This window comes from Desmodus rotundus, chromosome 3, assembly GCF_022682495.2.
Source record: "Desmodus rotundus isolate HL8 chromosome 3, HLdesRot8A.1, whole genome shotgun sequence".
In the NCBI taxonomy this organism is placed as follows: Eukaryota; Metazoa; Chordata; class Mammalia; order Chiroptera; family Phyllostomidae; genus Desmodus; species Desmodus rotundus.
Genome location: NC_071389.1, coordinates 147,319,485 through 147,334,639, shown reverse-complemented (window position 1 = coordinate 147,334,639; position 15,155 = coordinate 147,319,485). Strand labels below are relative to the sequence as shown.

At 51.9% G+C, this 15,155-nt stretch overlaps 3 protein-coding genes across 6 annotated transcripts; 2 read left to right on the top strand and 1 right to left on the bottom strand.

Moving 5' to 3' along the window:
• The first annotated feature begins 1,045 nt into the window (after positions 1–1,045).
• TSPAN31 (tetraspanin 31) lies at positions 1,046–3,625 on the top strand. 4 transcript variants are annotated; one of them, XM_024576389.4, is made up of 7 exons: positions 1,169–1,376; positions 1,692–1,771; positions 1,879–2,046; positions 2,287–2,367; positions 2,698–2,829; positions 3,133–3,246; positions 3,343–3,625. In XM_024576389.4, the coding sequence occupies exons 4-7, from the start codon at positions 2,290–2,292 to the stop codon at positions 3,415–3,417; spliced, it is 399 nt and encodes a 132-aa protein (XP_024432157.1). In that variant the 5' UTR covers positions 1,169–1,376; positions 1,692–1,771; positions 1,879–2,046; positions 2,287–2,289; the 3' UTR covers positions 3,418–3,625. The 4 variants fall into 4 exon arrangements, with proteins under 4 accessions (XP_024432160.1, XP_024432157.1, XP_024432159.1 ...); XM_024576392.4 differs by lacking the exon at positions 1,692–1,771 and having other exon boundaries at positions 1,046–1,376; XM_024576391.4 differs by lacking the exon at positions 1,692–1,771 and having other exon boundaries at positions 1,169–1,390.
• Positions 3,626–4,289: 664 nt separating this feature from the next.
• On the bottom strand, positions 4,290–7,404 carry CDK4 (cyclin dependent kinase 4). Its single transcript, XM_024576394.4, has 8 exons — positions 7,170–7,404; positions 6,517–6,753; positions 6,219–6,354; positions 5,935–6,102; positions 5,670–5,779; positions 5,163–5,213; positions 4,908–5,043; positions 4,290–4,665 (listed from the first exon to the last, which is right to left on the bottom strand). The coding sequence occupies exons 2-8, from the start codon at positions 6,732–6,734 to the stop codon at positions 4,573–4,575; spliced, it is 912 nt and encodes a 303-aa protein (XP_024432162.1). The 5' UTR covers positions 6,735–6,753; positions 7,170–7,404; the 3' UTR covers positions 4,290–4,572.
• A 3,233-nt stretch (positions 7,405–10,637) lies between these two features.
• Positions 10,638–14,848, top strand: MARCHF9 (membrane associated ring-CH-type finger 9). Its single transcript, XM_053921573.1, has 4 exons — positions 10,638–11,474; positions 12,483–12,638; positions 13,304–13,496; positions 13,991–14,848. Exons 1-4 carry the CDS (start codon positions 11,115–11,117, stop codon positions 14,323–14,325), a joined length of 1,044 nt encoding a protein of 347 aa, XP_053777548.1. The 5' UTR covers positions 10,638–11,114; the 3' UTR covers positions 14,326–14,848.
• The last annotated feature ends 307 nt before the right edge of the window (positions 14,849–15,155 follow it).

Below are 15,155 nucleotides of genomic sequence, written 5' to 3'. Positions count from 1 at the left end.
AAGGTCACACAGTGAGTGGCAAAGTTGGAACCCAGGCAGTCTGACTAGCAATGGACCGTGTGCTGCGGATGCAGTCACAGAATCCAGGTACACACACACTTAAATTGTTCTGTGGGTTGAAGGGAGAGTTTTCATTTATGTTCATACTAAGATTGCTTCTTTCTCTTTTCGTATTCCCATAAAAAGTGTCAGCCCTGGCTGGTGTGGCTCAGTGGACTGATCGCTGCCCTGCCAACTGAAAGGTTGCCTGTTAGATTCCCAGTCAGGGCACATGCCTGGGTGGCGGGCCAGGTCTCCGGTAGGGGGCGTGCAAGAGGCAACCGCACAGTGAGGTTTCTCTCCCTCTCTCCCTCCCTTTCCCTATCTCTAAAAATAAATAAATAAAACCTTTAAAAAATGGCAGTGTGTCAAAGCACGAATTCAATAATAAACATGTTGATCAACCAACCACTGTACCTACCCCAGAGTGAAAATGTGGAGACTTCTCCTTACTCAGATCGATTCATATTCCAGACCCCTTCGTCTTTTTTCTTTTTTTTTGCAAGCCCTGAACCAGGCATGTGCTGTGAAGACACAGGGCCCACCCACGTCTGTACCGGTGGCTTTCTTACGTACAGCAATACCCCGGCCAAGGCTGCTGTTTTTCACATTTAATTTCTAGCATATTCACACCCATTATGGGAGTGGGGAATGTGGAACAGGACTTGTGTACTAGTGGCCATGCTTGCGACCATATAAGGGTTGGCTGGCTGTTGCTGTGCCCAACACGGGGCCTCTGCGGCTGGACTCAATATTTTGCTCCTCTGGGTGTTTCCGAGTGTGATGAAATAATAACAAACAATGGCGTCATCATGAGGTCACTGCAGGACAAGGGGAAATGGCGAAGTCGCACCTCCTCTTTCTTCACGGTAGTTTTCCCCAAAGAATCCTCTCTCGGATTAGGGACCGCGCAACTGCGACCACAGAAAGCTTCGCTTTCAATCCGGGGTTTCGAAGTTTACGCTCCGATCCCTACGAGAATCTTTGCAAGCCCTGCCCCCAGTTTTAAGTTTCATCCTATAAGGAACCTAAAGGAGGAGCTGGGAGGCGGGTCAGCAACGCAATGCTGATTTATTGGCATTCAGTCCTTCAACGTCCTACATTATCCCGGAGTTTCGCCAATCCAGAGGCAGGGGTGGGACGGTGCAGGCGCAGAGAATTGGGTTTGGCTGAACTAGATTTAAAGAGACAGAAGCTGTCGCGGTCTAAGAAGACGATCTCTAAAACCGTCTCCCTAAGTCCTTGGGACCACTTCGGTCCCCAAAGCTGGGGAGATGGTTTGTGGCGGCTTTGCCTGCTCCAAGAATGCGCTGTGCGCGCTCAACGTGGTCTACATGGTGAGGTTTTGAAGGTGGGGGAAGCTTCAGGGCGGAAAGGCGAGTGGGGATATTCTCCAGGGGACTTCCGGTGGGGAAAAGGGTGTACTGGGTGTTCCGGGAAGATTCCTAGGAACTTCCGGCGAAGAGGGAATTCCTGGGGACTTCCGTGGGAAGAGGGGAGGCTTCCGGTGATCCAATGGTCTTTTGTGGGGTGGAGGGAATGAACTGTGAACTCTGGGCACCAAGGCCCATCCCTCCTTTCTGTGCAATTCAGTTTCTCCCAAAATTGAAAAGTGATGGGTGAAGCTAAAGGTTCGGTTATTGTATTCTTAGATTACCATTCCTGCCACGCTCCCCACTCCTATCCCAGCCATTCTGATCTCCGATGGGAGGAGTTCCCAGGGATATTCCAGGTCACCTAACACCTCCTTTGCTTTTTGTCCCCAGTGCCCTGTATATGGCCATTGGCCGTGCTGGAGGCTAGAATTCTGAGATGTATCCTGCTTTCTGTTTCCCATAGCTAGTAGGCTTCTTGCTCATAGGAGTGGCTGCTTGGGGTAAAGGCCTGGGTCTGGTGTCCAGCATCCACATCATCGGAGGAGTCATTGCTGTGGGGGTCTTCCTTCTTCTCATCGCGGTGGCTGGACTGGTGGGTGCCGTTAACCACCACCAAGTACTGCTGTTCTTTGTATCCTGACCTGAAGTGACCGGGCACTAGGGCTCTTGGGAGGGCTGAGTAGGCTATGAAGAAATTAGACCCCAGGGACCTTGGGGACATGTCTCTTTGCCCTGCTCTATGAAAACAGCTGATGATTTTGTTTTCAACTTACATGTGTAAGTTGTATAAACAGATGAGATCAGACAGTTGTTAAAGGTAAAACATAAAGGAATCTTGGACTTTGATTTTCCCCATAACTCTTCCCCTCAGTACATGATCATCCTTGGCTTGGTCTTCGTTTTCCAGTTTGTAATCTCTTGCTCATGCCTGGCTATTAACCGAAGCAAACAGGTAAGCGAATGCCCTTTCAAGTATCTGCATTTTTTCTCTGACCTCTAACCTCCTCCTTTCAGTCTGGCCCCCAAAATCATTCTTAAGATATATTACTTACTCCTGAGCCATTTGCCTCCTCTGGCTCATTTTCCATGAGGATGATGAAGGAGAACCTAAGGTGGATATTTATCAGTCTGTATAATTGATACTGGCCCCATACCCCTAGAGGGAGGTTGACTCCCTTTGCTGGAATAGGGAAATTGAGGCACCTGAACTGAGATCAAAATGTAGGGAGATTCTTAAGGTTAGCAGCATCAAATAATTTCCCTCTGCCCATATATCCTCCAGACAGATGTCATCAATGCTTCTTGGTGGGTCATGAGCAACAAGACCCGGGATGAACTGGAAAGAAGTTTTGATTGTTGTGGCTTATTCAACCTCACAACCCTGTATCAACAAGATTATGCTTTTTGCACTGCAGTGAGTTGGTGGGGATGGGGGGTTGGGTAGGAAAACTGGGTAATTTAAGGACAGTGCCTAGATTTGAGTTTGACTGTGATTGCCACTCTCTAGCGGCTGTCTTGTATTACGGCTGTATGCTCTTGTGTCGGGAGGGGGCATGGATACAGAGGCTAGAGAATTAGCCAAGTGGGATTGCAATCTACAGGATACTTATCAAAACTAGTCATTTTTAGAGCCATTCACCACGGGTATCAGGATAGGGCAGCTTAGCAATACTGCATTCCCTCCGCCCCTGCCCCTCTCCCACACGTTTTATTCTAGATCTGCAAGATCCGGAGGCCCACGTGCCAGATGTGTGGAGAAAAGTTCCTTAAGCATTCAGATGAAGCCCTGAAAATCCTGGGAGGTGTTGGACTCTTCTTTAGCTTTACAGAGGTAACATCCTGCAGTTCCCTCATACACACCTTTTCCCTGTATCTGTTAGCCTCAGAGACTCAGAATTGATGCTTATCCCTTTCCCTTTTCTTCTAGATTCTTGGTGTCTGGCTTGCAATGAGATTTCGGAATCAAAAGGATCCTCGAGCCAACCCCAGTGCCTTTCTATAAGACTTTGGATCCTTCTGACTTTGCTCCTGCTCTCACTAAGCTGTTTCTTACTCCCTTAGGGAAAACCCAGGGTCAACAGCCTTTTTTGTTTGAGAAAAAGGAAAGGCCCTTTGCCATTCCCTAGTGATTCAATAGCCAGGCTCTCCACCTTGATGTCTTTTATCTGGGAATGAGATTATAAGGAATGAAGAAAAACTTCCTCTCCCCTTTGAGTGGATATGGAAAGCTCCTGGGAGTGCTTGAGATGCTATGAGGGTTGGAGTCCTTCTGTTTGTCTCCCCTCTTCTCCCTTCCACATGCTGGACACCACCACAACACATGCTGTCCTGGCTCCAAGGGAAAATCAGAGACAAAGCCAGAGAGAAAACCACCAAGAACTTTCTTCTAATAAGCAGGATCCAGTTTGGGGGAAGTTCAGTGAGTATAAAAATAAAAGCCATTTAAACTCCATAGTCAAAAGAAGCAAATTAGCCCTGGCTGGTGTGGCTCAATGGATTGAGTGCCAGCCTGAGAACCAGAGGGTCGCCGGTTCATTTTTCCAGTCACAGCACATACCTGGGTTGCAGGCCAGGTCCCCAGCAGGGGGTGTGTGAGAAACCCCTACATTCTCACCATGTGTGAGAAACACATTGATATTTCTCTCCCTCTTTTTCTCCTTCCATTCCCCTCTCCCTAAAAATAAATAAAAAAATATTTAAAAAAGAAAAAAAAAAGCAAATTAAATGCCTTGTCTTCTCTTACCAGTTGAAGGGCTCCACTGACTATGCAGGCCCTGTGACCTAAGGAGAATCTTTAAGATTCTGCAGGGAAGTCCATCTTCCGAATGGATTTTCCAAATCCCCAAATGACAAAGCCAATCAAAGGAAGAAACATTAAAAAAAGACCATATTTCTTTGTTTTGTTTTTTCCTGTAAAAAATGTATCTCAGTATCAAGATAAGGAAAGGGAGAACAAGAGACATACTCCGATGGGGGAGGGGAGGAGAGGAATGTCATTAGACTTGCCAGTCAGGTATTCTCTGTAAAAAGTTGGAGGCCTCCACGGCCTCAGAGATAAAAAGGCACAGAGCTCCTCAGTGGGGAGGGCTCTCAAGTGTTCAAAGGAAGGTAAATGACAGTTTCTCTTCTCTTGGTCAGGCTGCAGCCACGCCACTGCTCACTCTGGGCTACCTTCTGCCTTTTGTAGATAAGAGTGCTGCAGGGCTCGGAAGGCAGAGATTCGCTTATGTGGGTTAAAAGTCAGCATCTCCTAAGGGGAGGCAAAGGTCAGAAAACCATGGAAAAAAACCAAGAAGGACTTTTGCTCACCCCCAACAATACCTAGGACGGGTTATTTTCTACATTCATTTGTTTAGATGGCCAATCACAGTGGCAACAGACTAGCCCATCCACCAACCAAGTCTCAGGAACCGTGATGGTTTGGGTCCCTTTTCTACTTCATTTTCCACCCCTATCTCACCCCATGCCCACGCCTATGCCCAAACCCAGTACCAGCAGCAGCTGTGCTCCAGACTCCTCCATCTCAGGTATCATGGACTGCACTGGGCGGGGCCCTCTGGGGGAAAAGGCTCCTCGGGGTAGAGACACGTCTCGGGGCCAGTCATCCTCTGGGGGCAGCCCGATCAGACTATGGGGAACAGGAGAACTCTGGTCGGGGGGGTGGCGTCCTGCTCCAGCCTCCATAGTAGTAGCTCAGTAGTAGCAAGACTCAGAATGAACTTTTTTTCCCCCTTGCCGCTCACTTACTCAAATATTTTGCTTAATTGGTCAGCTTCAGAGTTTCCGCAGAAGAGAGGCCTAAGGTGAGAAGAGACACAGCAGTCATTTTCAAAGATATGGTAGTAGAATGGTTACTGCTTAGTGGCTCAAAACAGAGAGTATGGAAACTAAAGGGATAATAAGTTCCTAATTCGGGGACATTTCAGAGCTTCTGGGTATGGACAAGGTGGTCGGTCGGTAGTACTCAAGTGGAAGAATGGGCAGGGTTCTGCCCTGGCTGGGCAGCTCAGTTGGCTGGAGCACTGCCCGCATCTGGCAAGGCTGTGGGTTTGACCCTGGTCAGGGCACATACAAGAATCAACCAATGAATGCATCAATAAGTGGAACACCAAATTGATGTTTCTTTCTCTCTCCCCACCACCTTCCCCTCTCTAAAATCAATAAATTAAAAAATGTTAAAAAGGGGCAGGGTATGGACGTGGTTTTAAGAGATTTGGGAAATTCAAAATTGTTCAGGGTACTTGGGTCCCATACTTTCGGCGAAACATCTCTGCAAAGATACAGCCAACACTCCACAAGTCCACCGGTGTTGCATACGCAGACTGCAAAAGAACTTCTGGAGCACGGTACCAGAGTGTAACAACCTGCCAGGAACAGGAAAAGTGGATAAGGGCCCGATGGGTTACCATAAAGCACAACTGCTCAACTGATATCAGGAAACACACGACTTCTCAACCGTTGGGCAATCACTCTCCTACCCCCAACCAGAACCCATTCTGGCTACCATCTTTCTACTGACCACAGGTGTGAGTGCCATCTGATAGCTGTAGATTCTGGCCAGGCCAAAGTCGGCCAGCTTGACTGTCCCACCACTTGTCACCAGAATGTTCTCTGGCTTCAGGTCCCGGTGAACAATGCAGTTGGCATGAAGGAAATCCAGGCCTCTTAGAAACTGGCGCATCAGATCCTGGTTTGGAAGGGGAAGGTACAGCGGAACTAGAAATTAGATTCCATACCTGAAATGGCAGCAGCTTCCACTGCAGAGGAGCCATGTACCTCTTAATGACTGCTCATCCCACTCACCTTAATGGTCTCCACTGGCAAGCCTGGTGGGGGTACCTTGTCCAGATACGTCCTCAGGTCTTGGTCCACATGCTCAAACACCAGGGTCACTCTGGTCTCTCTGTCAGTCCGGGAGGTGGCACAGACGTCCACCAGCCTGGCCAGAACAAATGTTCACTCACTCCATCATCAATCCCTTCTGGCCCCAACCCAGCCCTCCCTATTTCCTTAGGGTCCCCACTTCTCTCCTGACCACCGCTCCCCATCTATAGGTGTCTCTTCCCCTTTACTAGCCACTCCCAACCCTCCACCTTCTCACCGGACAACATTGGGATGCTCAAAAGCTTCCAGCCGCCTCAGTAAGGCCACCTCACGAACTGTGCTGACGGGAAGGCCCCCTCCAGCACCTCCTCCATTGGGGACTCTCACGCTCTTGAGGGCCACAAAGTGGCCACTGTGGGGATCACGGGCCTTGTACACCGTCCCATAGGCACCAACACCAATCTCAGCCACTGGCTCGTATCGAAGGGTAGCCATTCTCAGATCAGAAGAGACCCTACAATCACAGAGACTCCTACCACCGAAACTCCCTTCCAGAGTTCGGATGGTATGAGTCTACAGAAACAAAATAACTCCCCCAAAAGGCATCACAAAGACACCGCACCAGCATCCTTTCCCCAATCTTCCACGAGGCCAGCCCCGCAAGTAACACAATGACTCTAGCCCCAAACCCTTCAGCCACGTGAGGCCCTAGAATAAAAAATGCCTTTTCCTTGGGACCGTCGCGCCGGCACAAGCAAGATCCCACACGACACACCCCAGCCCCTAAAACTACACCTCCCTACAACCCCAAAGCACCAGATTATACCCTGTCCCACTTCCCGTCCTCGAGTGACCCTTCGGTAACTAGCCCGCGCAGGAAGCCACGGTCTGCGAGAACGGTCTCCATTCCTGGGAAGACGGGGCACTTACTTCACCCCGTGCCGGGAGATGCGGGTCTGCCCGTTACCGGGGCCCGGGAAGCTGTTCCTTAGGCCCCATACACAGGTCTGCTCGAGGCAGCTGGACGCTGTGGGCCGAACACAGGCACAGGCCGCAAGCTAGAGCGGCCCCCTTACCCCCACCCTCACCATGTGACCAGCTGCCAAAGAGGCGCGCGGAAAATCTGGGCGGGGGCTAGGTGGGGGAGGAGGTGAACGCCGGACGTTCGGTGCACGTGACCAGTCACTCATGCGCAGAGGGGCCGGGAGTAGCTTTGCCTGGTGAAGGGTTAGTGAAGGGAAAGGGGAGGAGGGGCGATGAGAGACACGTGATCTGTTGCTATCCCACGTGACCGTTTGAACTCTCTTCTTGGAGCAGAGGTGTGGTTACGCGGAGGAGCACGTGACTAGCTGCCACTACCCAGGCCCGGCGGGGAGGCGGGGTGGGGGGGGGGCACAAAAAAAGAGAGAGGGTGGAGTCCAAGGCGGTGCCATGGCAACCTGGGCCACCCAGATGCGAACTCCCGCTGCAGTCCTTCTTCATCCTAGTCTTTTCTATGTTGGGGCCTGGGAGCGTGTCTGGGAACAAGAGGTGGGGCTGTCGTCTTTCTGCTTTACCACCATCGGAGAACTTATTTGTGCCTTTGTTTCATTCATTCATTCAACAAATTTTTACTGAGCTCTTGCTTCCCCTGTGTATGCGGGGTTGTTTGTGGGTCTGTTTTTTACGTCTCAGTCACTAGCCCTTTGAAGTAGTGATAAGACTATCTGTAACGATGCAGCCAACAGTGTGGTCGTATGAAATAAGGGGTAGACAATGCCCATCTGAGGGCAAAACTAGGATTAAAGGATTGATGGAAGGCAGATTAACACAGTAATCCAAGAGGAAGAGGGGCAAGGTAATGGCCTCCCCTCTTCCCAATCTCCACCCCTCCCTGAGAGTGTTAAAGCAGAGGCCACCACTTGCGTTCTGGCAGAAAAGTTTTCAATGATTGGGAGACAGGAATTCTTGACTTTTAAGGTTCTTTTCAGCACTATGATGTTATATGTGTGATATATGCATCATGTATAAACAGATGGATACACACACACACATATACACCACAACCACTACTCCAGACCAGCACATTACATGAGAATGACTTGTACCCTTCCGCAAACCTTGTGACTCATTATTGGAGGTTATTGTGCTTCTTTTCCTCCACTGCAAGTTTTCATAGCCCTTGCCCCTGCCAGGAACACAAACCTTTCCCAAATGGCCTTTGCTCACAGACACCTTATAAAGGTATACAATAGGCAGGTTTCTCACTGGCTTCCCTTATCTTACTGGCCCCAACTTCTTCATCTCCTAACCCTTTGGGGGAATGGGACTAAGGGAAGGAAGGGATCAGTGTCTCATTTGTGTCAACTTGTCTAAAATCTGAAACCATATTATTACCCTATTTGTCACTTCTTTCACCCTAACTTCTATTTTCCTTAACCATATGGTCGAGGATATAAGAGTTCAGGTTTCAGATGAATATAAAGCATTCTCCAGGGCAAAACAAAAGACACGTCAGTAGAAGCTCTCCCTCGCTGTATTCTGATATTTATAACGCTGGGTCTTTGCTGATAAGGGCAGCTGGGACTAGTAAGAAAAACCTCAATCCCTGGCTAGTGTGGCCCTTTTGGGAACCGAAAGGTTGCAGGTTCGATTCCAGGTCAAGGCATGTGCCTGGGTTGTGGGCCAGGTCACTAGTTGGCGGGGTGTGAGAGGCAACCCATCCATGTTTCTCTTCCTCTTTCTCCCTCCATTCTCCTTTCTCTAAAAAAAATAAGATCTTTAAGAAAGAAAGAAAGAAAGAAAGAAAAAAGTCCGGGTAGCTCAGTTGGTTAGAGCATCATTCCTATATACCAAGGTTGCGGATTCCATTCCAGGTCAGAGTACGTACAAAAATCAATCAATGAATGCATAAATAAGTGGGACAACAAATCAATGTTTTTTTCTCTCTCTCTCCCTTTTTCTCTCTCTAAAGTCAATAAATAAAAAATTTAAAAATAAAATAAAATCAATAACCTCAAGACCCGAGCCTAAGGGGCATGTAAGATGAATGTTTCATTGGCTATCTTGTTAGAACTGGTTGGTGTGTAAGTCTTCTGGAAGGCTAAGTGTCTGTGCCAAACTTTCTGCACCAGCAGAGTCCACCTCAGCCTCACCTTCCACATCAGCCCATCATAGCCCACTGTCTTCAGAAGTCATCCTTGAAAGAAGGTGAAGGAATTAAGCAAAAACAAAACAAAACATGTACATGTATATACACACACACATATATAACATACACACAGTCAGCAGTGTGGTGATAGCCCTATGGATGAGGGGTGGGGGTATGTGGAGGCGGGCCAAGTCAGGATAAATGGGGACAGAAAGAGACTTTACTTTGGGCCATGGGCGCATTACGCAGTGTGCAGATGATGAGTTGTACATTTGAAACCTGTATGGTTTTGTGAACCGAGGTCACCCCAATAAATTCAATAAAATTGAAGTCATCCTCTGTGTTGGCTTGGGTTCCAGCCCGCTTTTCTGGTTCATTCATTCATTCATCCATCTAATGCGTTTGAAGGCTTCATAAGAGCATTGCTCTCCTTAATCATTTTCTATTGAGGAGCCTTAGTTTGGCAGGCTGTCCCTGGTTCCATACCCTCCCTTCTGTTAATTACTCTTTTACTAATTAATTTGTTCCCAGTGTATTTGACCCAATGGGCTCCCTGGAATTCCTTTTCCTTCAGCATTGGAAAAGGGAGGAGAGGGAGGTTGTATGTGTACATCAGAAATAGTAAGGGGGTACAACTGGTTCTCAGGCCCCCATAAAAGCAAAGAGCTGTGTGTGGGAGAGGGGGTATGCACTTCAGCGTAGCGGCGGCGAGGGCCCGGGAATGCCAGAAAAGACACTCTCATCCCTTCAGCACTCCTGTCTCCCTTGCTCATTCACCTACCTCACACATTACAACCACACACTGTTTCTCATGCAATCCGTCTGCATCCCTTACACTCTCATCCCTTCCACAGTCCCGCACCATGCACACTTTTCAGTCCTTTGTGTAAAAGTGTTTACTGCGTGAGGCCACCTCTTGCTCGCTTGCCTCCTGCATCCCCGTAGACCCTTACACAGGGTCTCTGCACACTCCCATTTTGCACACGCCTCTCCCTCTCTGGTGCACCTGCTTGGGCACTCACTCACCTTCCATCCTCACCCGTTCACACACCTATTCTCCTGCCGGTCTGCACACTCCCCTTCCTTGGACACTCCCCTCCCTCCTTCCTCCCCCGGGCTCGCACCGTCGCCCCCGCCTCTAGGGACACCTGCTCGTGCGGGGCAGGGCGGGGATGCGCAGCCGCGGCCTCTTCTTCTCCTCTCCCCACTCTCCGCCCCGCCCCTCCCTTCATCCCTCACCGGCTCCGGGCTCCCGCCCCGCCCGCCCCGCCCGCCCGCCGCTCCGGGGGGGTCTCCGCCGCCGCCGCCGCCGCCGGAAGGAGCCGCCATTTGCCACCGCCGAGCGCACGGGCCGAGCCGAGCAGGAGCCGGGAGCCGGAGCGGGACTGGGGCCAGGAGGACGGCGATGGGGGGCGGCCCCGCCGCAGGAGGACACGGGCGCGTAATCCCGGGAGCCCGGCCCGCTCCGGACCCAGACCCGCGGGGCGCGATACCCTGAGCCCCCTCCCCGCCCACTGCCCCGGCCATGGCTGCCCGCCCTGCCGCCCCCGGGCCGCCAGCCCTCCCGGCCCCGCAGGCTCCAAAGCCCCGGCGGCGGCAGCAGTGAACGGCGCTCGCAGGCCCCGAAGACCCCGGCCGGGCTCGGCTCTCCAGCGCGCGCCCCCTTTCCGGCCTTGTCCCCTCCCTTCCCCCCGCCGCCCGACAGCCCCTTTGCGCGCCGCCCCCCGTCCCCCGGCTCCCGGACGATGCTCAAGTCTCGGCTCCGCATGTTCCTGAACGAGCTGAAGCTGCTGGTGCTGACCGGCGGGGGGCGGCCCCGGGCCGAGCCGCAGCCCCGGGGGGGCGGGGGGGGCGGCTGCGGCTGGGCGCCCTTCGCCGGCTGCTCGACCCGGGACGGGGACGGCGACGACGAGGAGTACTACGGGTCGGAGCCGCGGGCCCGGGGCCTGGCCGGAGACAAGGAGCCGCGGGCCGGACCCCCGCCGCCGCCCGCGCCGCCGCCGCCGCCTCCCCCGGGCGCGCTGGACGCCCTGTCGCTTAGCAGCAGCCTGGACAGCGGGCTCCGAACCCCCCAGTGCCGAATCTGTTTCCAGGGCCCTGAGCAGGTCAGGCTGGGGCGCACGCGGGGCGGGGCGGGGCGGGGTGGGGGTGCGCACCTGGGGCGCCCAGGGAGACCGCGAGCGGGGGGCGGGACCTGAGGAGGCTGGGCGGGACCCAGGGTCCGAGTGGGAACGGGGTGAAGTTGGGGGGCTGGCTGGAGACTCCCCGACCGTTTGTGTGGGGTGGAGGGGGATCAGGGCTCCCCAGGAAGGGGTGGGGCTTTCTTCTGGTAGGGCTCCAGATCCCTCTCACCCGTCAACGGGACAGCCTTTTTTCCCTACTTCCCTCTCCCAGGGTCTTTGTAGGCCGAGGAGGTGGGCAGAGGAGGGTGCCTCTGTTCCCATCTCGAAGGGAGGGGCCCAGCCGGCGCCCTCGCCTCGTTCATAATTTCTCTTCGTGGGGCACTTTTCTTCACTTCCCATTCTGCAACTTTCCGTCACATTTCAAAGAGTACTCTTTGTTTAAATGTTACGGACAAAGCTGTCTCAGGATAATTTCTCTGGGTCGTGAGAAATTATTCCTGATTAAAAGAAAACACCCTCTACTGCAACCCCCAGGATTTCTTCTCCCTTTTGGAACTTGGAAACTGAGGATGTAACTCATCCCAGTCTGCACCACATCTGTGAAATACTTTACAGTGATGGGGTGGGAGAGGAAGGCATGGCTCTGAAGTTCTAACCCTAACTCTCCATATCCTACGGAGTAGCCTTCATTTGGGAAGCCTTAAAGACCACCCTCTCCAAATTCTAGGAAAAGAGAAGACCCAGTTTCCCATCCCCAACCCAATCCCTTTTCATCCCTCATCTATTTGGTCGGGGAAGTTTACATTGAGCTCTAACTTTTGTCTTTTGTGCTGCAGCCTTAGCCTCTCGCCCTGTTTTGGGTGAAAGGACTGAGCTTTTTTAAGGTGGGAGAATGAATGACCTGGAGAGGAGGTTTTCCTCTCCCAGGGCGAAGAGGAGTGGGGTCCGAGTGGTGTTGGCTGACAGGGACTCTCGTCACTCTTCCTCCAGGGGGAGCTCCTGAGCCCCTGCCGCTGTGACGGCTCTGTGCGCTGCACGCACCAGCCCTGCCTCATCCGCTGGATCAGTGAGAGGGGCTCCTGGAGCTGTGAGCTCTGCTACTTCAAGTATCAGGTCCTGGCGATCAGCACCAAGAATCCACTGCAGGTAAGGTGCGAGGAGAGGACTCTCAGCCTGGGGCAAGGGCCTTTCAGCAATCAGACTCAGGAACCCTCCCAGGAGCCTACTTCATCCATTTATTTCCCCCTCCCCACCATGAGCACAATTTCCTGTCTGTATGTAAATCCTCCCTTTCTCCACAAAGACATTATTGGGTGCCAACTAAAATTCCAGGCACTGTTCTAGGCACTGGGACAACAGCAAAGGAAACGATGATAATATCAATTATGATGGTAGCAAATGTAGTATTTTCTGTCAAGCTTTTGGTGTGTATTAACTTTTAATCTTCACAATAATCCTACTAGTTACACACCACTATTATTCCTGTTTTAAAGATTGATGCACAGAGAGATCTGAAACTTGCCCAGGGCTATCGGCCAGGAAGTGGTAGAGTTAGAATTTGGAATTGAAACCTAGATGGTGTAGCTTCAGAGCACTGGCCTGATCTTGCATTTCTAAACTACGACAGGTGAATGGTCTCAAACAACGGGAGCAGTGGCATGCTCCAGGTTTGGTCAGGGCACAGAGGGGACAGATGTTAATCCTGCTGGAAGAGTTTCAGAAAAGCTCCTGGAGCATCCTCCTTCAGGGCTACCCATCACCTGGCTTTCCGTTTCTTTCTGTGACTTTTTGGAGCCCTTTCTCCCATACAGTGGCAGGCCATCTCCCTGACGGTCATTGAGAAGGTGCAGATTGCAGCCATAGTTCTGGGCTCTCTCTTCCTCGTCGCCAGCATCTCCTGGCTCATCTGGTCCTCACTCAGCCCTTCAGCCAAGTGGCAGCGCCAGGATCTGCTCTTTCAGATCTGCTACGGCATGTATGGCTTCATGGATGTCGTCTGCATAGGTGAGGGCACCTCTCTCCCCTTTACCTGAGGAGTAGCTTCCTCCAACTCAAACACTTTACTTTCCCTACCCATTCCCTCAGCTTTATGGCCACATTTTCTACCTCGGAGAGCCTTTAGAGCTATCTCAGTGCCCCTTTCTTCCCAGCTTCTCCAGGCCCTTTGCAGCCCTATCTCTTCACTCTAGAAAATGCGTGCTTGGCCCTGGCCAGGTAGCTCAGCTGGTTAGAATGTAGTCCTGATACACCAAAGTTGTGTATCTCCAGTCAGGGCACAGACAAGAATAAATCAATGAATGTATCAATAAGTGGAACAACAAATCGGTTTCTTTCTCTCTTTCTCCCCCTCCCTCTCTCCCTCTCCCCCCACCTCATCCCCTCCCTTCCTCTCTTTCTCTCTAAAAAAAAGAAAAGAAAAGAAAAAAAACCTTGCTTAAGCACCTCTGGCCTAGGTCTGGGCAGCAGTTGACCCTGGATATCTTATCCCTCTTGCTCAGGCCTCATCGTCCATGAAGGCTCCTCTGTCTACCGCATCTTCAAGCGCTGGCAGGCAGTGAACCAGCAGTGGAAGGTCCTGAATTATGACAAGACCAAGGACATAGGAGGAGATGCAGGGGGAGGGACAGCAGGGAAGCCAGGCCCCAGGACCTCACGGACAGGCCCGCCCTCTGGGGCCACCAGCCGCCCCCCGGCTGCCCAGCGCATGCGGACGCTCTTGCCTCAGCGCTGTGGTTACACAATCCTGCACCTCCTTGGACAGCTGCGGCCACCTGATGCGCGTTCCAGTTCCCATTCTGGCCGAGAGGTTGTCATGAGGGTTACCACAGTCTGAACTGGACTCCAGGAGCAGGGATCTTAAGTCAGTACCTTGGCTACAGATGAGCTGTTATGGCTGCTGGAGCTACTACCTGGACCAGATGTTTGGTGCACACTGCCTCCACTACTGAGGATCTCTGTGGGCGGCCTCAAGCTGGAGACATTGTCTGGCTTCTACTGCCCACTGGGTAGAGACGCTTGGATGACATTCCAGCCCCCACTGACAGTTCCTCACACTCATCCTGGGGCAGCCAGAGGGCAAATGGGGAGAGCAGCTTTTCTTCCCCAGAGAACCGTCTTTACCTCAGCTCCTAGGGCCTCCAGCCCCTCAGCTCTACCACAGTGACTTGGTGAGGGGAGAATCAATGCCAGAAGAAAGGGGCTGTAGACCCCTCACCCACCCCCCACTTCATGGCCACAGGGCAGCTGGCAATAAGACTAATCTACATTAACCTCCCGTTCCCTGCATGAGGGCGGGGGAGACTTCCCCGGCTCTGCCCCCCATTGCATGGGGGAAGGGCATAAAGAATCATTTATATGCACAAGGAGACTCCTTTCTCATCTAGGGCTTTTTCTGGAGGGTTGGGAGGTGTGGTGAGGTTTCTTTGCAGAGGCTCCAAATCCCAAATGCAGCAGTGGGTTCTGAGTTGGAGGTTTAACTCCCACTTGCTGGTGAGTAATTCGTATAGGCTGCTAGATGGCAGTGCTTAGAGGTATGTAAAAGGGTGGACCTACCACCTCCAAGTTGTGTGTGATTTAGAAAACCTCTCTACTGTGGTTTTCCTGTCTACCTCACTGGGTTGGAATAAGGATAAAGAAGGGACAGGTTGAGTGCCATTGCAAAGA